We start from the raw sequence: 22,822 nt of genomic DNA on the forward strand, positions 1-22,822 counted from the left end.
TCAAAGTCAAAGATTTCAGTCTAAGTGCTTTTTGCTATTTGAAATACGATTTTTTTTTCCATGCAATTTTCTGAAAATATTTTGATGAGTAACAGTTTTCTTAAATCTTGGACAAAAGCATCCTCAGAGAACATTACAGATTAAGTTAAAAATCCACTTTTCCTTTAGGCAAATTGGCTAGTGAAAAGCTAACTATAAAGTAATGCATGCATTTCAGTTCTGTATATCCTTTCAGTGCTCCTGTCCATTAATTGGCCATTGATTTGAAAATGTCGATTTTCCTGATAATGGTTTTATGGGCAATATGATCAACATCATTAAACTCATTTTGTTTCACATGAAATAATGGATCACAACTTCACATTTATTTAAACAAACCCAACTGATAGTAGTATGTTGATTTTTTTCCCTTCATTTTATGCTTAAAGATTTTGAGTTGTTTCTGTACATGAATGGCTAGCCTGGCATATTACAGGACAAAGACTATAAGCTGTTTTTCAATACAGGAAACAATAAATAGTTGTAAGCAAAATTAACTTCCTTAAAAAATATACATTTGTACGAAAATATTAACTCCCTTAATAATGGCAATATATATGTTGTTTTCAGATGTTCCACAAAAGAGCTGTATATAACACAGGCAAAGAATTTGTGGTGGCCATTATAACAATGAATACACTGGCCCTTATATAGCTGAACTTAGTGCATCTGCTGTACTTTTATCTACTGGGTAGGAAAATAAGGAATGATTCAAAACAATATGGTAAACTTTCAACTCCTATTTCATCTCCAAAAGTTAACCTCTAGCAACACAAAGAAGAAATAACAGCAACAAAGTGCTGCAAGTTTTAAAGAAAAAAATCCTTTGACTTAAGGATGTTTGAAACTATCTGTACCTAGTCTTTCACAGTTCAGATGTAGAGGGGTGAACTCTTGGGAATGCAATTTATATATTTGCTTTCAAAACTGACCAGCTGACTTCAATGACTTAAAATTAATCTACTTAAAAAATGTAATAAAGCCTGTATATGAATACAGGTACACAAGTTAGTTTCTATTGTAAATGTCACATTCCAACACCTAAGAAATGTAACAAGCCGCTATATATCCCAACTTCAAAGTGCATCTATTTTAAACCAAGAAATGACATTTCTTCATATAAAGCTTATGTATTACATAGCTCTATGAAGTGTTTTGCTGCCTATTTAAATACTGTTTAGAACTCCCTGCAGAATAATCAAATCTATTACTAAACACAATTTCTAATGCAAATGCATATTTTGACTGAAGAAGGTTTTATTAATGCACTTTCTGATTTACTAAGGTAATTCAGTTCATGACTACCTTTCAGTCCCTTGGCCCAATTTCCATGTCTATAACAGTCAATTTTGGATTAACTTATTGAGCTAGGAACTTACAGAGAAAGACCTTGAACTTAGAATACCAGAGCCACTTTAATACATGTTCTAAAAGGAGCCACCAAAACATAACAAAGTGCAGTGCCAGACAGTATTCCACAATAAGCATGTCCTCACAGAAAAAATATGCTTGCATGTAGGAACTATCTAAAGCTGTGAAATTACAGGGTAATTCACTTCTTTATCAGAACCTTGGACATCTCTTAAATGAAGAAATCAGTGAAATGTCATATTATTAAATGGTAACAAATCACTTCTGACACAAAACGTCTTTGGAAAGATCAGGGTCAACTGATAACAAAATACAGCAGATTTCTTAAAGAGAAAGTCTTCCTCAGTTGTGTATATTTTATTCAACTGTAATTTAATAAAAACCCAAACTAGGAAGACTAAAATTTGACATATAGATTAAAAGGCAGTTGAAGAGACACTGTGACCAAACACATGAGCCTGTTAAATAGTAAGCATCTATCCCACGCAAAGACCAATCCTACTCAGTGTACTGCGCATTGATTAAAATGTACACTTGAAAACTGTGGTGAGGAAGGTGAAAAAGATCACTAAGGTATAGATTACCTGCAGACAGAGCACTGCCGCTGCGGCTGGAGAGCAGTGAACATCACTATCACAGAATAGTTACGAGGTGGAGCCTTCACAAATCTTCGGAATTTGTCTCCATTCATGCGGATGACCGAGCGCCTTGAGCTCCACTCCATCAGCTGTTCCACCTTCTCAGCCAAAAGATTCTGTAATTGAGGACAAGGATGAACACTGTTTAAGCTTAAACTTCAAGGACTTCGTACACATATTCTGCCTTTGCATGCACACAGCACCTATGGACTTAAGCAGATTGGGGGCACCTCCATATAGCTTATAGCACAATTTAGTCTTCTATGTAGACAAGTAGATTTTAAGTACTTAAAAAAAAAAAAATAACCCAAAGCGGTCTTAGAAAGGATACATATAATGAAATAAACAGGTTGCTACCAAAGGCAAATGAGTGGGGTAAGGCTGATTATCTAAATACAAGATAAAAGTACAGCAATCATTTAACTTTCAGTAAAATTTGAAAATTTTAGAAAATGCAGCGTTATATTTATTCTGTTAGTAAAAATCATAGCAGTATACTAACAGTCACTCAGATATTAAGACCAAAGAAAAACATAGCTACAAAGAAAAATAGTTATTACCTTCACAATTTCCTTACAAATATGTATCATATTGAATTTAAATTAATGTAAGTTTTGTATTTTGCTACAGACCAGAGTGCACTGTCTTATGAACCCATCTAGGCACTTTCCATTATGAGATCAACACTTTTAGTTGCTTTCAAGGTTGAGATGCCCAAAATATTTTGACTGAAGTATATAAGAAAGACCAAAAATTCCTTGTGTGTGGCTTTTCTTTTGCATGAAAGCATTCCAACATATGAAGCATTTAGAATCAGGCTATGAGACATATTAGCAGATGGCCCTCAAGTTAAATACATTAACTAACATTCCTATGAAAATCTATTTAGTTTGGGTTGTTTTTTTTTTTATCAAGTAAGCCTGACGTCACACATGCTCAGCAGAGACTTTTTAGTCTCCTGAGTTATGTAGGTTCAGTGAAGTTGCTGAGTGCTGAGAGAAGGTGGGAAGGACAGAAAGGGGGACAGACAGAAACGGAGACAGAAAGTGAAGAGGAAGCACCAAACAAAAGAGAAACTAAGTTCAGAAAACAGGAAGGTGTGAGAACTCTTACAAAATACACGAGTTAGTGAAAGGGTATACAAACTGATGAGGGTCTGCTGTGGAAGAGAAGAATAAACCATCTTAACAAAATATAATGAAATGGGAAAGCTCTGAGAATAAGGGATCAAGACACATAAGGTGAGGATAAAATTCAGATACTGTGCAGGAACCACTGAGCAAGGAGACAAGGTAGCTTTTCTAGGAGTTTGGGTTTTTTAAAGAAAAAAAAATGTAACATTTTGACAAATCAGTAAGGCTATAAATAAGAGTAAATATAGGTATGTGAAGGGAAAGGAGGAATGAAATAGAAGGATAAAGGAAAATTCCATTTTGCCTGTCAGATCTTCCATTATAAAAATTAGCAGATGACGTCCCTTGGATCTCCTAACAAGGCACAGCTCATCGTCATAAGTTCTGAGTCAAGAAGAAGCTTTGATCAGTGTAAATCATGAACAGTTCTGAAACAGCCACATTTCACATCTATTTGACCGTATAAAGCCTTTAAATAATAACAAAAAAACCCTTTTAGGTTTTCATTACTATTCTAAGAATTTAGCTGAGATTTGCAATCACGAAAGTAAAGAAGAGACTACAATTCTGTCTGTCAAAAGAATACCAATGAATCAATCAATACAGCTTTTCTTCTGCAAAAAGCCCTATTTTTTGGTAGTTTTACTTTAAAAAAGATATTTTGTAAGTTCTGTTCTTTAAAACAAACCATAAAGCAGATCACATAAAAATGAAACCTATGCATTTGTAAAATTTCCTTGGATTAGCAGTACCTGGATTAAATCTTTCTGTTCATTTCAAAAGATTCACTAGTTTTGCAAGAGGCACTCCACCCGGTAATGCATAATAAAACATAAGGGGCCAAAAAGTGATGCGTATTCATATTTCCAAAAGCTTTAATAGCTGAAGCAAAAAGATAAAACAAAGAAAACTGATAAAGATACATTAATTTTAAATTAGCACAGGAAGGATGCACAACATCCTACTTGGTACAAAAGACCAAAGACTTTTCAGAATAGGTCTTATGCAGAGAAAAGAAACAGAAACCTATGAAGTATTGTTAAGGGTGCTAAAGCAAAAGCATGATCCTGACAGAAAAAAAAACGGGGGGGGGGGGGGGGGGGGGGGGGGGGGAACCCAGCTCTATTACTGCTATATAATTTGTTTCTACAAAATCATCAGTGATACCAGAAGAGTCTTACTCAGAGAAGTCCTACACAAAGTTTTACTTGGAAGATGTGGCCAATAAATAATTGTCTTGATTCCTTCAGATTCAACCATGTATAACATCACCTTCACATAGCTCTTGTGCAATATGGTGAGATTCACCATAATGTTCTCAACCACTTGTATGTTTTGTTTTGCTTTTTCTAAATGCACTAGGTAACAAGCAAGTAACTAACCTAACATGTTTACTAAGGTAACTAAGTAACATGTTTACTTAGGTAACTAAGTAGTACTTCAGGAGTATAAAGTCACTAGGTACAATTTTATTACCTGCTTTGCTGGATTCTTAAGAATGTACTTTTTTCAAATAGAAAGTTATCATTGAGTAGCTTGATGAATGAAACATTCTGCTATAGGCCAGATTTCTCTTCGGTAACTGGCTGCACTTAGATATCCTACTACTTTTTAGTCCACTTTATTCCAGAAAGTCTCCTTTTGCAAAGTAATTGATAGAAGAGATCTTGGGACTGACAGCTCTAGAATTTGCAATGAAGTCTGTGGAACAGCCTATATTTTATGGCTTTCTGATTCATAACACTTTACAGATAGATGAAGATCTGATATTGTTTTGTTGTAAACATTCATACAATGTATGCTGCCGAGTAATTTATCAACCTTTTCCTCATCTCACTTAATAATGAAGTTCAAGAAATAAATCTAATGTTAAATGACTTTCCATTTTAGATATGCATTTTGCTTTAAAGCTGAATATCTATGTTCAGGAAATATGGAAAATTTCAACATTCCAACTGCCTACTTCAGCTTTGGGTCAAAAAGGCAATCATTTTTCATACAAAAAAGAAAAACAGATTGCTGAATACAAGGTGTGACTATGAGCTCTACCTCCAGTCAAAAACTTTCTCCCACGTAAAAGAACAGTGTTGAAAAGTGAAAAAAACAAATTGACAGAAAACATTTAGAAACAAAAGGCAGAATTTTCCCTATTATCCTGATGGAATAATAATGAAAATAATAATCTATTAACACCTAGGAAAAGACAATGATATATCCCAAATTATTCTTGCCGTGAAGGTACTGAAACTGAATGTGTCCTCCAGTACTTTTCTTTTACCATTTACCATCAAACTGTATAAATCATACATAAAACTGCCAAAGTGAATCTCCATTAGGATTCTAGACATTTACAAAATTTTATTAACTGGCCTCTTTCCACCCCCTGGGGAAACTTCTGCCAGAGAAAAGCTGGAAATAGGAGAGGATGACTAAATCAGACCCACTGGACAAAACACATCTTGTGATGACTGAGACACATGAACAACTGGTACTCACATCCAGAAAATGAGAAACTATCTCATTTTTGCCCTACACTGCTAAACTTCTGCTCCTTTCCACAGTCTTAACAGTTTAAAGACCCTACATTTATTTAAACTCATTTATTTACAGAACTCCTCTGAACATTCACTAGCTTTATGCTGGTAACTCAATGGGACTGTTTTAATTTAAACAGTGAAAAAAACTCAAACCCACAAGCATAAATCTGAGAAGGGAAATTCTACCTTTCAGAGTAAAGTTCAAGTTTTCTTGGTGCAAATAACTATAAAAGGGTCAACAGACAACAGTCTACTGATAAAAGCATAAGGAACATTTAAATCAATGGGTGAAGAGGCAGCCATGTGCCATTTATTTATTCCCATTTCCTGATGCTTACAAGCAAGATAAAAGAACATTTATGATATACATGTGGAAACAACACGAAAGCTAATTTCTGTAAACCAATCAGAACTACATTATTACTTGCTGTTCCTGCATTATTTTGTTACAAGTGAAAATACATGGCACGAGCATTTTTTCAAAAATAAATAACGCCTAAAAATGTAACTGAGAAAATCCAGAATGCAGAAATTTTCTGATGCAACAAGGAAAACAGTTATTTAGGACAGGGATTTCTCCATAAAGAGATCACCTATGAAAATTATTTTTGTTACTGGAGTAGGGGCAGAATCCTTGGCATTTTGACCTCAATCCCGCTAAGCCCCACTGAAATAAGCTGCTTGGGACAGCAATTCTAAATAATCTTGCTTTTTTTCATATGGCTAGCAAAAGATTTTTCCATTTGCAGTCGTCCATATCATGAAACGAGAACAAAGCTAAAGAATACAGTTAAAAGCCTATCTATTACACATCTCAGTTTCTAGTGATGTGTTAAAACAACTGTGCCACCTGTCAAAAATGCAGACAAACTGTGACAAGTTATGAAACAGAAGATGCTGGCAGGCCCACCTTCTGGCATCTCTACCTGAAGCAATTCCCTATCAGGGATTGCTTCCCAGTGATCCCCCATATCTCCTCTCTGCTGCTTAACCCAATAGAGCTTGGCATCTACAAGCGTTCCCTTTCATGCTCTGTGACTAGCAGATTAGCTACTCAAAGCACAGCTTTATTTATTCAGCCTCCCAAGACACTGTGCCTACAAGACAAAGCATAAACAACAATAACAACCACCCTGTATACACACGTTTTGCCTCACTTGACTTAATTTTCCTTGGCCAGATTTTCAAAATTTCTTTTGACCCAAATAAAACCATATCTCTCTGGAGAAAAGAAAATCAAAACCCAAGAACCAGAACACCACCCAGATTTTCCTAAATGGTCCTTGCTCTGCTATTCAACGGATGACACTGAAAATTTCAAGAAAATCTCTTATTTTTAAAACAAACAAAAAAACCCTAAGATTGAAATACTTGTTGATTCACATTTGTTGATCTGAAAAATATACATAACAGCAAAATAGCTGGAGTATGGCAAAGGGAAGTTTCTCCTTGATTCTCACAGAAGTTTTATCAGTTGTCTTTATCATATATACATATTTCTGATGGGTTTACATTATTGAAAATTTAGTTTAAGTTTCTTTAGACCTCCTTTCATTTACTTTACCTTCAGTCAGAAAAACATCACATGGGTAACTTAAGCCCTAGGTTTCAGAAGAAGTTTCAGCTCTTTCTGATGTAAGATGGTACCTCCTGAATGCTGCTAGACGTGAACATGGAAGATCTCAGCTCTAGAAGGTAGAGTCAAGATCCATAAGAAGAGATACCAGTACTAGGAAACGTCCTCAAAAAAATTAGGCAGGGACTCAATCTACTGGTGACTCCTAGTAAGGCTGAGGCATTGGTTGTTACCAAGCCATTCCCCTTTCCTGATGAAAAATTCAAATTCAGTCCAGTAGTTCAAGTTTCTCAGTTTCTGTAGTAAAGAAATAAAGCAAGGAAATAAATTTCTAATTAATGACTTGATCCTACATTTGCTACTGGAGATAAATTAACTACAGATTTTGTTGAATATTTCTTAAATTATGATGTTGCAAAGGAAAAAAAATGAGGCGGCCTGACTTCCATGTTTGCTGTATGTGTATCTTACCAAAACCATCTAATGTAGACTGAATGATCACTCTTGAGATAAAGACTCTGCTTTGTTCACTTAGGTGCATCAAGTCCTCAAGAAATGTTAGCTTTGTAGGTAATTATTTCAGGACAAAACTCAATGTAAAAAAATCCACAAGGTTGCACCGATAAGGCATGTAAAGTATCTCATAAATATCTCAATCTGATGTATGTAGCTTAAATTCCAATTGAACAGTCACTTTTTTAGTCTTTAAACTAATAATACTAGTAAAGAGAAACTACTTTTCAGCAGTATGCTGTAGAAATAGTAGTTACCTCCTCTAAAAATATGTTTGATGAGCATTCACTGTAATTATTAACTCAATTACATTAATGGCAGAAAGACAGTGGAATTAACATTCAAAGTGTTGTTACAGCCTATTTAAATTTAGTCATTCATTCCTCTGTTGTCCCTTGTTCATCTGATGCCTGCATATAAATGTAATTCACACTATCAATATATCAGTATTCTTGAACATATCCAAAAATAGTTTTATCATTCATAAATCTTGACAAACAATACTTGCATGTACTCAGGTACGTTTACATAATATCCCTACACACTAAAAAGGGAGAAGATAGATGACTACTTTTCTGCACAAGCCTTCTACACAAGACCTCACATGGTTCATGGACTTGAAGGTGCTAAAGAAGAGTAATTTCTTTGATCTGCCTAGATCTTCACTCTTCCCTCCAACACCTCCTAGGTTATTGTGGAACCTGGCAAAAAATTAAAACATATTTTACTTAGAAGAGGAGTACACTTTATATAAAAGACATGCAGCGTCAGTAGCTTTATCCAAAATATTTATTCCCTATTTTGAACTTCTCTATAAATCAAGAACAAAAACCATGGGTCATGTCAAACTAATGAACTTTGTTAAATGTCATTTCTTGATTCACAAGAAACTCTATGCCTAATGGAGAACTGCAGGATTAAGTATCTGGATATTCCAGTCAGAAACATACTTTTCTACAGCAGAAATTAACAATATTTACATCAGATTCCGTAGGCATCAGAAGTACAATACAATCTGTTCTGTAAAGTCGTAAGGTCACAAACTAATTCTTCTACGGAGAACAGCTGCATCAGTACTGCAAAAGTTTCCTTTCCTGTCCTCATCTCCTCTTCAACTTTCCATAATCTTTCAAAGGCTGTTTTTTAATAAAATTAAAAAAAGAAAACAAAACCAAAACCCACAAAAAATCCCTAGCGTAAGTTAACGTAAATATCACTAACCACTTATATATATATATATGTCTGTGTATATATATATGTGTGTGTGTATAGATATATATGTGTGTGTGTGTATATATATATATTTCTATAAATCTCTTAGGATACTTTATTCCCTTTCCGATTATTTACATATTTACAGGAATTGAGAAGTTACATAATCGAGGAGCCATGTAAGCTGGCACACTGTGACTGACTTGATATTACGCTCCATTGACTTGAGGTTACTTAGCTGTGACTGAGGATTTGCTTCTTGGAATCAGACACTGATTTTCATCTTTATGCAAAATAGCCTACATTTTTTGGTATTAAGCCTAAAAATGTCCTTTTAAGGCCGAGTAAACAAATGAACAGAGAACTAAAAGTAATGAGGTGTTTTGTATTTTTTTTTTTTATTTTATCCCATAAGTGGCTCTATTAGCAATTTAAGAAAAATCTGGGTGATTTCCTATTATACCGAGCTGTCATTTTGTGATCACACAAGAAAGTTATAACAGTAATATTTTTGTCACTGTAGAAAACATAAGATAGAAAGTAACCCTCATAATGGTTTACATGGATGTATTTTGTCCTCAATTTCAATGGAGTACAATCCAAAATCGGCAATTTCTTTCAAAATATAAAAAAATCATCTTTTTTGTAATTAATACTTTTCAAAATTTTCAAAGTTTGTCACAGATTTTATTTTTTAATGAAGGTACATATCCATAAAGTTCACCTAATTTAAATAAAATCTGTCAAGTCAACAATATGAATTACAGAGTAGCATTCTAGTATTGTGAACAAGCACACAGTTCACTTCAGGAAAGAGAATCCCTACTGTACTGCATCAAATAAATGCAAGTTAAACTACCTGAGTTTATATAAATAAGCCTAGGTAAGACACCTTATACAGCTATAGGCTTTTCCTATACTGTCGGTTTTGGGGGATTTTTTAATGTATGTAAGTATGGAAGTAATTAAAAACATAATGAGAAATATCAAAAGGATGAATTATGAAGTAGAGGAAATACGCTACAACAAAAGCATCAGCTAAACCTCAAAGTACATTTTGCTTAGGTCACCTTTACACTGAAAGGATATTGGTCTCAGGAGAGCATAATATAGGACAACCAGGATGATTCCAAGAGTACTTGTCATACAGCAAGGCTTAAAAAGTTCCATTTATCCTCAGTGGAAAACATTTCAGGGTTGTGATAAGGGTGACCTAGCAAAAATATTGCAGAAGTTCTTGATTAAAAGATGGGGGGAAAATCCTTAGCAATATATTAAAATGATCCCCCAAAAAGTTAAAAAGCATACATAATTCTGCACAGGTATTTAAATTCAATAAAATTATCAACCTTCCAATTTTTAATGTCTGTCTATTTTTTTCCAGGATTCAGAACCTTCATGTTCCTGGGAACTGGATATGACCATACCTTTTAGAGTGCTAAGTTTATGATTTTTAAACAGATACTTCAAGTTAATTCTACGCACAATTAGTATTGCACAAATAAAAACTCTATAAATCCAGGAACACATCTCACAGCTACAGATTATCAAGGCATGTGTGTCATTAATATACTAATTCAGCATGCCATTTTCAAATATTTCTGAGTTTTAGATAAGACTAAACTTAGCTTAGCCTTTTAAACTAATTGCTATTATATTGCCATTCTAAATTTCAGGAATTCTTCCACACATTCCCCAAGATTTTTTTATTAGCTTGCTGCAATACTCATCTCACAGCATTCAGCAGCCTGTCTGAATTTACAGTGGAGAATTAACTACTGAAAGCCATTCAAGAACTATTATACACTTCGTGTACCCTTCCCTTGTTACAAAGAATATTGACTTCTTGGACACTTTATTAACATTATGCTTATTTTTAAAAATAAAGTAACTTTTGATCCTTTTCTTTTCACTTAACCTCTTTAGTGTTTGCTGAAATCAGCAGGCAGCCTTATTTAAACTACCTAGATCCTTTGAAGAAATGACATTTCTCTACTAAAAAGCAAAGGCTCAATAGTACAAAAAGACACAAGCCATTTCTCTTTTTCCATGCCAAATGTCATTTTTCTGTTACTTCCTAAGGCTAGAGTCCAAAGTGTCTTTGAAAACATAAAAGCGAGGTCTCTCTTTCTTGAGTTATATTCTTATTTGACTACTCTCAAGCACTATTTGTGAAGATAAGTTGAACATTTCTCCAAACAGTGATGTATAACCAACTGTTCCCTGTCAATTTTATTGCAAATTATTTTGTTTAGATAAGTCTCTTTAAAATAAAGAGATCTATTTAAAAAAAATAGTTCTACAGGGCAAGCTATAAGAACCCAGTAATCCAGGATCAGGCTGCTTAAATTGTTTTGTACATATCATAGTATGTAGCTCAAGTATTTTATATAGAACGAGATGCTGCCCAGGGACAAATGCAAATAACTTACATAATATGATCCTTTAAAAAAACACAAACAAACAAACAAACAAAACCCTTCTTCAGAAGACTTTGTCCTGTAATAATTTCTGTATCCATAAGAGAAAGACTGGAAGAAAATAAAACAAAGTCAACATTAACTTGAATTTGTTGTTTCTTTATGATACAATACAGGCAAACAGAATACTAACGTCAAGTCTGAACATGAAGAAAAGAGTCTGCCTTTCTTATCTAGTATGGTTGTAGGTTCCATTTACAACTCTAGAGAAATTTCAGAGATTCACAGAATGGCTAAGGTTGAAAGGGAGCTCTGGAAGTCAACTAGTCCAAGCTCCCTGCTCAAGCTGGACCACCTAGAGCTGGTAGTCCAGGACAGTTTTTTAGAACTTCCAAGGAGAGAGACTCCACAACCTGTCCGGGCAAGCCTTGACAGTGCTCAGCCATCTTCATAGTGAAAAAGTGTTTCCTGACATTCAGATGAAACCTCCTGTGTTTCAGTTTGTGCCCACTGACTCTGGTCCTGTCAGTGTGCACCAATGAAAAGAGTCTGGCTCTGTCTTTACACTTTACCCATCAGGTATTTATATAAATTACTAAGATCCCTCCTGACCCTTCTCTAGGTCAAACAGTCCCTGCTCCCTCAGCCTTTCCTGAGAACATTTCCAATTTCAGAGCATTAGATGAAATGCATGATATTTAAAGGATGTGCAGGACAAGACATCACTTTACTGAACAGTTGTTCACCCTGTTTTTTGTTCTTCATTGAGTACAAAGCAAGTTCTACTCTATAGAGCAAGTAGAATCTATAGGAAAGGTGACTCAAATAAGCATAGACACCAACAAAATTGCCTTTTTGTTGAAAGTGTATTTGCTCCCTATTTCATGATAAAATAATTCAGAAATCTACATTACTGGAAAGCCCCTTCCTTTCTTACACAGTGCTTTTAAATTAGCATACTGCCACTCCTCTTTCCTCTCCCACCCCTTGCTTACACATTCCTCTGCATGTTTATGAAACAAGATTTTGTGTTCAAAGTTGATATAGCAACGATGATGGTAACACCACACAGAGGTAAATCACTTTGGAAATTAACTTTAAAGAATAAAAAAATTAGAAATTTTAGGGGGAAAAAAAAGGTTCCTTTGCCTTTGTTGGAATGCTGGAAGCAAATCACAGTTTTAAACAGGGCAAAAAGGCAAAGGAGCAACAACAGTTCAGGGTATTACCAGATTTTCTCTCAAAAAATTTGAAAAACTTAAATGGCATCCAGATTTCACTCTCTGCAAACACGGATCCTAGAGAGACATTCTACAAAGCCATTGATAGCTGAGCTCTCTTCACTGTGAAATCACCACACAGACACTAATCTGTCAAAGCCCTGAAGTACTGTGCTACCACTGAAGAATTACCCAGCGATCAAGCCAGACAACGAAACCATGGGTAATGTTAAAAAATAACTTTCTTTCTCTTCAGTTTTCAAAGTTATTTCAAACACCAGGTTAAAATGCAGATGCTGTATTTATCAGTCACTGAAAGTACGGAAGGATGACTAAACTGCTACAAAGAAAACAAGTTTTATTTTAAAAAGAAGCTTATGAACTGCTAGCTATGGAAAAAGTATCAAGAGTTAACAGTGAATTAGATTATAAAGGAAGACTGGGAAGGGGCAGGAGCATGTCCTGTTAGAAGAAAAAGTACTAAGAACAAATTAATTCAATAAACATTTAAAATTTAATATAAATAGTAAATACAATACAAATCAGAGATGCTTTGGATATCTAAATGAGTGAAAACATGCCAGTATGAAAAGGAATAAAAGGGCAGAAATGGCATTGTTAAAAGGGCATGTAAACACTGTTTGGTCATCAGAAATACAACTGCTTGAACAGGAAAACAATGAGACCTCAGTCAAATATACTGAAATAATTTTGACAGATCCCCCTAAGAATATGAAATGAAAAAAATATTTTTTTAAATTGTTCCATCAAGAAATATAACAGTACTTTACCTTACTTTGCTACTATATAACAGACAGTTAAAATGAGGGTATATAACATAAAATAATTTTAGAGGAATCAAAGTGACTTTTACCTAAATCAACAAATCAGCAGAGTTCTTATTCATGCAGTGCTCCAGACAAGCACAGAATGACCAGTTAGTTTTATCTAGAGGCCACATAAAGCATCTAGTTGAAAAACATTCTGGGTATGGGTATGACTACTCTGGCTACCTCATCTCCCAAAATTCAGAACAACAACAACAAAAAAACTCACATAGGCAGATGTAATAGATTTGCCTCTTTGGTAATACCAAGAGGATTCTCAAGTACCTATTCCATACCGGCACCTTTACGATTAATAAGAAAGGTTACCTTGTTGATCAGTGCACTGAGAAACTAAAAAACAGAATTAAATTTCTCATCTGCTTCTTCACAGCAACTGAATAATAAACAAATTCAAAGACTAATGTCAGAGGAAAGATGTGGTGGTGATAAGCAATAAACAATTTCTACCCTGTGACAAGCCAATCAGGTACTTTCTGACATAAGAAATGCACCAACTAGTCTACGTTCAAATCAAGAATTTCAAAGATTACAGTTGAAAAGCTGCAGGCAAAAGAGTTATCAATCTTTAGAGTGGAAAAACTTACTATTATTACCAAAGACAGTGAAACATCTTCTAACTACCTACCACAGATACAAGTTGTATTTCTTCCTTAAAATTCCAGGTGTTCATGTTTTACCCATAAACCCAAGCACCCATAGGATTAAACCTCCAATGTACAAACATGGTAGAAAAGAAATAAATATTATGTAAAATAGCATTACTATTCTCACTACATAAAAATGATAGCTCTTATATCTGCTAAGTCTGGAGTTATCAGGGTTAAAAATAACTGCAGATTTTCCAGAAAAAAATACTAGATTATTCTTCCACTAAAGAGGTAAATGCCAATTTCAAGAGTTAAACAAGTCAAGATTAAATTCTGTAACAGATCCTTTACAGACCACTGATTATTCTGCCTCTAAAGTTACGGAAAACAGAAAGAACACTCGTACTTTTGAAGCATAGGGAGTTTAGAGAGAATAAAGGGAGAGAAAAAAAATTACTTGGCAGTTTGTTTTTTTCTGGTTGACTTTAAGGAGTTTGTTGATGTAGAATAATGAAAAATATAAAAGGAGAAAGAAAGCATGACTATAAAATTTGACATTCCACAGATCTATCCTAGAGATTTGCTTTGAAAGTAATTAGAAGGATAATTCTGCAAAGCACTTTCCCTAATTGTTTTTGTGGGGTTTTTTTCAGCTGAAGAGACATCACTGTTCCTGATTACCTAAATGCACTCAGATATATTCTGAAGTCCTCTGTAGATCCCAAGTCCATCGTTGTAAGGACATAACAGAAACTGCACCAGCTCAGGCCAAAACTCAGCCTAGTCCACATCCAACCTGCGACTCCTACAAAACACTGCAGGAACTGAGTGAACACATTATATATCCTAGTGTATAGTCTCCAAGCCCTCACCATTTGCATCTCAGGGACACTTTGAGGTAGAAAAGACTATCTTTGTATTTAAAAGAACTCCAAAAAGGATAAACACTGAAAAATTATTTAAGTCAAAGGCTGCACTATCTTTAAAGAACACATCCATTCATAGGTGAATAAAATTTATGCAGCTTCTTGTCCTGTCTTGGTTCGCAGCTAGCTGAAAAGATATACTATAGCTAATTTAACCTATTATCTCACACTTAAATATTCCAGCTTTGAAATCTGCATTCTTAAAGGTCAAGATTAGCACACTAGTTAACCATGCCACCTTCCAGCACTGCACTTTGAATTCCTATTCAACCTAGTCTTTAAAAATCAGCACGTGGGGGGTGGGGAATGCACCTTAGAAACCTTATTTTATAGCCTGTGGAATCTGCAGAAACAGTTTCCCTACAAAAAGTTTGCCTTTATGAGTGAGAAGGCCTTCAGTACTGCACTTTCTCCCATGTGACCCTAAGCCATTTCCCTAGTTCCCTATAAATGCTACAACATTTACTCTAATAATGAGCTAGCAAAGTTAGCTAGCCAATACATCCAGACAGAAAATGAAAACAAATGATTTTACTTAAAAGATAGGATACTTTGCCATTATTAATTTTTACACTATCATTCTTTGGACAATGGTCTAAGCTAGAACAGTCATACTTTCCTATTGGAAGGGAAACCCATGAAAACTGAAGCAGTAACTGACCAAAAAGCACAGAACAGTTCTGATTTATTCATTTGTCAATTTAAATTTACAAACTCATATACAAATATGACCTAAGAGGTGAGTTAACTAACCAGTCAAAACTTTGATAAGGTTATGCTACTTTAGGGAGCAGGAGGGAAGTAAGAGGGTGATACTTTTGGTAGATTACCAAGAAGTGTTCTTGAGAGGAAGATATTAGAGAGGCCTAAAAAAAAATAAATATAAAAAAATAAAGGATCTGATATATAAATGCAAAGCTCGTCAATATGTTTAGCAAGACAATTGGTGAATATTCATTGAACATGCAAGAACAAACAATAAATCACTTTATTACTTCGGAATATGCCAACCAGGAACATGCACATTGGTCACATCACTTTAAATATAGGAGATATGCATCACTGAAACTTCTTACATTCTTAAGAAGATGTCCGAGAAAAAGTAGATACCATTTATCAGCTCACTCCAACTTTAGTCTGCCACAATTTGCACTCCATGTTGTTCAAAGGAGTCAGGGTTTCATATTTCATGAACTGGACACTAAAAAACTTTACATTTCCTACAGAATCACTCTATTCATTGTGCCAGAATTTCCTTCCCCTTTTGGAAGGGTGGTGGGGGGAGGTAGGAGCGGGTGGGGAGAAAGATCAATATTAGCACTATGTATGTGCATATGCCTAAATAAATTTCTTGACTTACATTTACACAATTTTTTCCCGATCTATATTTAGAAGAAAACAATTATGGAAAAAACCCTCTCATTCTGACAAGCCTAGAGATGAAATGTAAAGTAACAGGAATTACATTCAGATTTAAGAAATCCATTGCAGACTCTTCAACTCCTCCCCACACATTTTCAGCAAAATAATACATCAGTGACCACAGGGAGGGGAAAGCATCACCAGAAATTAGATGCAATTACTGTCCTAATCCCTACAGACACAAAGACGGAGAATACACTTTATCTCCATTTGACAGAAACCTATCCTTTTACAAGAACACCACATGATTTGCTATAAGCTTTTAGGTCTGAATCACATTTAAAGATAAGTACATGAGGCATTACTTTCCAATTTACTTTCCCAGTACATAAGTACTTATCTCCTTCTCCAAGAATGTAGTTCAACTCAATTGAATTTACTTTGCCAAACAATACAATTATAATAATGAATGCATTTATAAAATGTATAAAATTATGAAATTAATATAGGACACAAAAAATATTAAAAAATAAACATAATGTACTTAAATATTCTGGCACTATATATACACATGGATTTACATATGCAGGATTGAAACTGCATGTATATTAATCAACCATACAAATAGGTTGCTTTATACACATAATCCAAATAGAATTCTGACTTGACTGAAATAATCTGATTGCCTGGTATATTGTTAGTTTGGCTCATAGGGTTTGGCCAAATATCCATTAATTTAATGTTTTGTGGTAAAAGGTGAGAAAAGACACTTACTATTTTGCTGAAAAAATATAGCTTTTCCAAAAACTATGCAAACATATGGCTCAAAAGATAAATAAGAGCACAGAAATACGAGTATTTAAAGATCTCATAATATAGAACAGACAGGGCTTGTGGGCCAGATGGCTTTTTACCAGCATTTTGTAAAAGGGGGTGGGTAGTATGACTAAGTCATTTTGCATATACACAGTTCTGTCTCCAGGATAAGTTACCAGAAACTGTAACACTAAAATAAAACTTCCTATTTATACAAAAACAAAAACCCTGTTTGAGGCACATAACAGTTTCAACTTGAAAAAATACAGTTAACACAAGAGGAAAATTTACTCTGCTGCTATTTCTAAATGGCATTTAAACAGACTGGCAGGGAGAAGTAACAAATGCAAATAAACCAGCGTTCAGACAATTAAAATGCAAAACTCAGTGAAGGCAAGAAATATCAGGAAAGGGTATATTTTAAAAAGATTAACACCAGGACCTATGTACTAGAGGCATGGCAATGCCTTCACAGAGGCTGCGGGTTTTGAAGGAGAGCTGTGTTGCAGAGAATTCAGCTCCTGAATCAACTGTAGAAACCACTTAGAGCAAGCTTCATTAACTGTTGATCTTTCCTCACAGTCCATACTACCTTCAGCAGCTCCTTTTTTCTCTTTTCCCCTTTACCATCAATCATTGACCTGAGAGTACCCAGTTTTCCCATGGAAACGAATGAGAAGAGAGGAAAGGGCTACCAACTTACTATCAGCAGATCAGGCCACTGGAATTTTAAGTGGAGCACAGAGATGGAAAAGAAAGATCTGAAAGCCATGGAATTTCTTCTTCTAAGAAGAGGAGATCCAGAAGATATTTGAAAAGTAACACACAATCAACAACAATAGAGGGAGGAAAGCAGACCCGGAAAATGGTTGAGAGAGTATAAGCATAAAGGATGCAAGCTTCTGCCATACCCACAGCATAGGGTTGTATAGTAAATTTTAATATGTGATATAAAGCTTAAAGAAGCAAGAAGTTATGTTCAAGGCCTTAAATAAAAGCCTGTAAAAGAATCTGCGGCAGCTGTGTTGAACTCACAATTGAACACACCTTTTAAGCTGTAGAACAATATATTTCTTCTCCAATATTACCTTGATAAAAAATTTATAGACCAAATAATATCGTTCAGGGTACAAGTATAATATTGTTTGTTTCATTTATGCTCTTAATTAATTTTGTGCTTGGAATTATTATTTCAGTATTGCTCTTATTTATATAACCAGACCACTGAGAAATCCTAGTCAAGGAGCAGAATTTAATTGTGTGAGGTACTGGAGAAGCACACAACAAAGGACAGTTCTTGCCCCCAGGAGTTTGGAAGCTACTCAAGGAAGATAAAACAGATCTCATTTGCTCATTTATGTATGTCTGCACAGAGAATACAAGAGAGCAAGATCATGGGTTAACATGGTCCACAGTTCCTTTTCCTCATTTCTTGTCTACCCAATGTCAAGGTTTTAGAACCTTGAAGCAAAACAGACTTCAAGAGGTATTTAAATGAACAGGACTTTTTGCAGTGCTTTGTGAGGTGCTTGTTCAATAGAAAACATTAGCAAATTTCATTCAGATATACTTGTTTTTAAGATATAAATGAATGGACAACAAAGACAGACACTGCACAATAATGAAGAGTAGGAAGCTGGCAAAAAAGAGTTGTTAACACACAAAAAAGAAAGTAAAATATCTTCTGTAACCTTTGCTTAGTATCCATAGTTGCATAAGTAAATGGTATGCCATTTATCACAAATATTGAAGGACCAGGGCTAGAATACAAACAGGAGACAGATGTGGTAAGTAAAATGCTGTCATTTTTGTAAGTTTTCAAAGCAGCCATTGCTTTAATATTCATTAATTGTAGAGACCCTTTCTTTTACCCCTAAAGCCCTAATTATTGTGAACCCATACTGTCATCTATGTTTTTTTGCAAGACTGCATCCTCTCTGTTTTTAGAAAACTTAATTAAATCTTTAATAAGCCAGTATAAATGTAAAGGATGTGGAACACAAAATATCACCTTATGCATATTTATTAAATTTCTGCAAACCCTAAAGCATTTCTCCCCAAATTAATGGTATGGAAAAAATTTATTTCAGTTTACCTGGCAATTTCTTTTCTTGTAATAATTCCATCTGTTTGTTCTCATGACAGGAACCTTACTACTAAATACGATTAGGATATAGTCTCCAGAACTTGGTATTATCCCTACAACCTAAACCACATCTGATCACTTCCTCGGGTAATTGATTAAAATAGTACTGTTCTAATCATTGTATGAAATTAAGTGTGAAACCTAACCACCCTCAAACACTAGCATATAAAGTAGCCTAAGACCATTGACAAAGTTAGCAATGACATTCAAGTGGTGTTACTACCACAGAAATACGAGATCTTGGGTTAAAACATGATAAAGTGCAATTTCTACGACTACTTAATCCAATACATTTACTTCAGGTAATTCATTAGACCTCTTTTAACAAGAAAAGATCTTAAGATAGATATGATAGATCACTGAACTGAACACTGATGGTTCCATATATACAAGTAAACTTGTCCTAACAACAAATTTTATTTTCATATAATACTAACAAATCCAAGTCATCCAGGGGTCAGAGGATGAGGGAGGAGCAGAGAGGACAAACCAATGCTGAAATGTTCTAAAGAAGTGAAAAACTGCACTGGTTTTGTAGAAATTACATTAACTGGGGGAAAAAAAAAAGAAATCTTAATTGCAACTCTGAGGCTTGTGATGAAAACCCTATAAATGAGTAAGTAGACATCAGGACACTGTTTATTTCCTCAGGTTGTGGAAAATTCAACAGCTATGAAGCCACGACTTGCATTAGTCATCTGATATAACTTTGAGATCTACAAATGCCATTTGGAATGTCAGCACTTAATTTCAGTGGCAAGTACTCTGATAAATACATTCAGCTAGTATTCTAACAAACTGTATCCAACCAACTTTCAAATACCCAAACCCCAATGATTAACAAGATAGCAGTATATCTTGTTTGTCACTCTGCAATGCAGTTATGCTTTGTTGATACAAGTATATGGCATACAGAATGAGAACACAACATACAAAATGAACTGCAACACAAAAATCATTTACAGAAACTGGGTTGATTATAGGCAGTTTTCATAGCTTAAAGCCAAAAAGCAGCATTACAATCGCTAAATCTAAATGACAAAAAATACCAAATAAATTAAAACCCCAAGAAAATTAACCAGAAATTAATGAAGTATCTTACAACAAAATTGCACCTAATCTCTTACCTCACTTTGCCTAAGCTTTAGCTTTCAGCTGTCAAACAAAACATATAATTTTCTGATAGATGAGAGATGGCTTTCTTAACAAACTTTCTTCATATAAATAGTTTTAGATTGTGGTCAAGGCCATCCTTAATGTTTAGTTTTAGCCAACAACTGAATTCAAGTCTTCCCCTTCCAGGCAGATTACAAATAGTTTTTGTAATTTCCCTAAATGTTTCATTATTTGTCAAACATTTTCTTCAGCACTGCTATCAGAACTGGCTATAATACTCTATCAACGGTCTAATCCATGGCAGTACTATGTGCACATGCAATAATGTAATCAGCTAATTATTTCCTCAATTGTTTATTCAGAGATCACACTCACCTTCTGCACAACAGCTTAAAATCAGTATTCTCTTTCAAATGGCTGCCATTATTACCGCCCCCCCCCCCCCTTCAGTCACCACAGTATTCCAGGACCGTCTTGTAAAAGTGACCTTCACACTTGTCCCCAGACACACAGACCAATCAGGCAGGTGAATTCAACATACAGAACTACTGCCCCATTAGGTTTTAATCACATGAAATAACCCATGTCATATATAAACCTACTTGTCGCTCTCCAAATGACTGATGGAAGACGACCAATATATCAGACTGAAAAAAAGACATCTAAAATCACCTCATTCGAAACAGTCATGTGAAATTAGCATTTCTTTGACTCAGTGAGCCTACCACTTACCACAGTACCATCCTAACAAGATGTAATGTAGATTCAATTACAATTCTTTTAAAAACTCCTAAGTTCTTGATACTTATTGCTTACACAACTTTAACCATGACTGCCATGAACTTTGAGGTGGACCTTCTTGTTTGTACTATTCTTGGTGTTTCTTTCGATCTGTTGTCATGGTAGCAATTTTATACATGGAATGATAGTTTCTGTTATAGGCCTCAGTCAGCATCTTTCTTTTGGAGGTGTAAGACCTGTTCCATATGTTTTTTTTCTATTCCAAGCTTTCATCTTAAATAAAAACACAATAAAGGGCTATTTCTTCAAAATAATTCAAAAAAAGTTCATTTTTGTTACTAAGTCAAATTGTTACATTATGACTTGGGAACCAAGACAAGGTTCTCCCATTCAAAACATAAAACCATATTTTGTGTAGTTGTTAATGCAAACTGCTGTTATGTGATGATAGATTTAGTTCAATTTTTCGAGAAAAATTGTTGATATACTTCAAAAGCAGTCAAAAAAAAAAAAAGGTTTTATACCAGGTTGCTCTCCACCACAAGTTCATTCCACATTCAAACGGACTATCATTGAAAGTAACTACCTTGTGCCCTCACACAGGCCATACTAAACACTAAAGTGAACTGTCACTAGTTCTTTAAAACCCAAAAAATTTGGTATGCAATAAATACAGGCAAAAAAAAGATCATCTTGCTGCTTGATCAAGAAAATGTCTTCATTGTTTTTGTGTTTTGATTTGTTTTGTTTATAAAGCTTCAGAACAGATGGCAGGTGATTACCTTGTGACAACTGTCATCTCTTTACCAATTAACCATATTAAGCTTAAATTTCCCTCCTGCATATATTTAAATCTCTCTTATTATGCACTTTCTGTTACAGTTCATTCATGCTTACCTATTAAATTATGCAGTTGTGCACTTAACAGCTTTTGGGGAGAAGAAAAAATAAGGTCGTATTTCTCAAAAAAAGATGTTCTTTTCCTGGAAATTTGGTCCAGGTAGATGGAGGAATTTTCACATTTGTTTACATTTTTGACCTTTCAGAACTACTACAGACAACCAGGAATCCCAGGTACATTCACTGAGCATACACAGATCCAATGTAATGTTCATATATCCATCGATTATATGTTCAGTACAGAATTTCTAATGAGTAACTAACTGCACTATGATACTGCATCTAGAAAGTGCATTTTTATACAATTACAAAAATGTCAAATGAAGACTGTCTCTTCTCAGTTTACAAGTAAATGAAAAGTCCATGCAAAATTAAGAAGTGTATTGCAGATAATTTGTTCAGGGAATGCAGTGATCAGGATTTTCATCATTAGAGCACATCTGCTAATTAGTTTTAAATCAGCTGTTGGAGTACTAATGTTTTGATGGATACAAACTGAAGTGCTCTACACAGAGATACACTTCACAGGACTACATATTATCAAGTATTATATATCCTGTCTCCTTACATTCTTATCTAATTATTTTTACCCCATGGCCACATCAATCCAGGACTCCAGGACCATCTTATAAAAGTCTTCAAAAAGATGCCCAAGAGCCATGTAAGCAGAAATGGTCAACTGCAGAAACAGGAAAAATAAGCATAAGTTTACTGTTATGGT

General features: G+C 34.6%; 1 protein-coding gene across 2 annotated transcripts in view; it reads right to left on the reverse strand.

Annotated features, from left to right (window-relative positions):
* Window positions 1-22,822, reverse strand: part of TUSC3 (tumor suppressor candidate 3) — a 137,927-nt gene that overhangs the window by 87,015 nt on the left and 28,090 nt on the right. For both annotated transcript variants that reach the window (XM_056326628.1, XM_056326627.1), the window contains exon 2: window positions 1,995-2,164. In XM_056326628.1, coding sequence (XP_056182603.1) covers window positions 1,995-2,164 — 170 coding nt within the window. The remainder of the gene's footprint in view (window positions 1-1,994; window positions 2,165-22,822) is intronic.

Source organism: Falco biarmicus, chromosome 1 (genome assembly GCF_023638135.1).
Source record: "Falco biarmicus isolate bFalBia1 chromosome 1, bFalBia1.pri, whole genome shotgun sequence".
In the NCBI taxonomy this organism is placed as follows: Eukaryota; Metazoa; Chordata; class Aves; order Falconiformes; family Falconidae; genus Falco; species Falco biarmicus.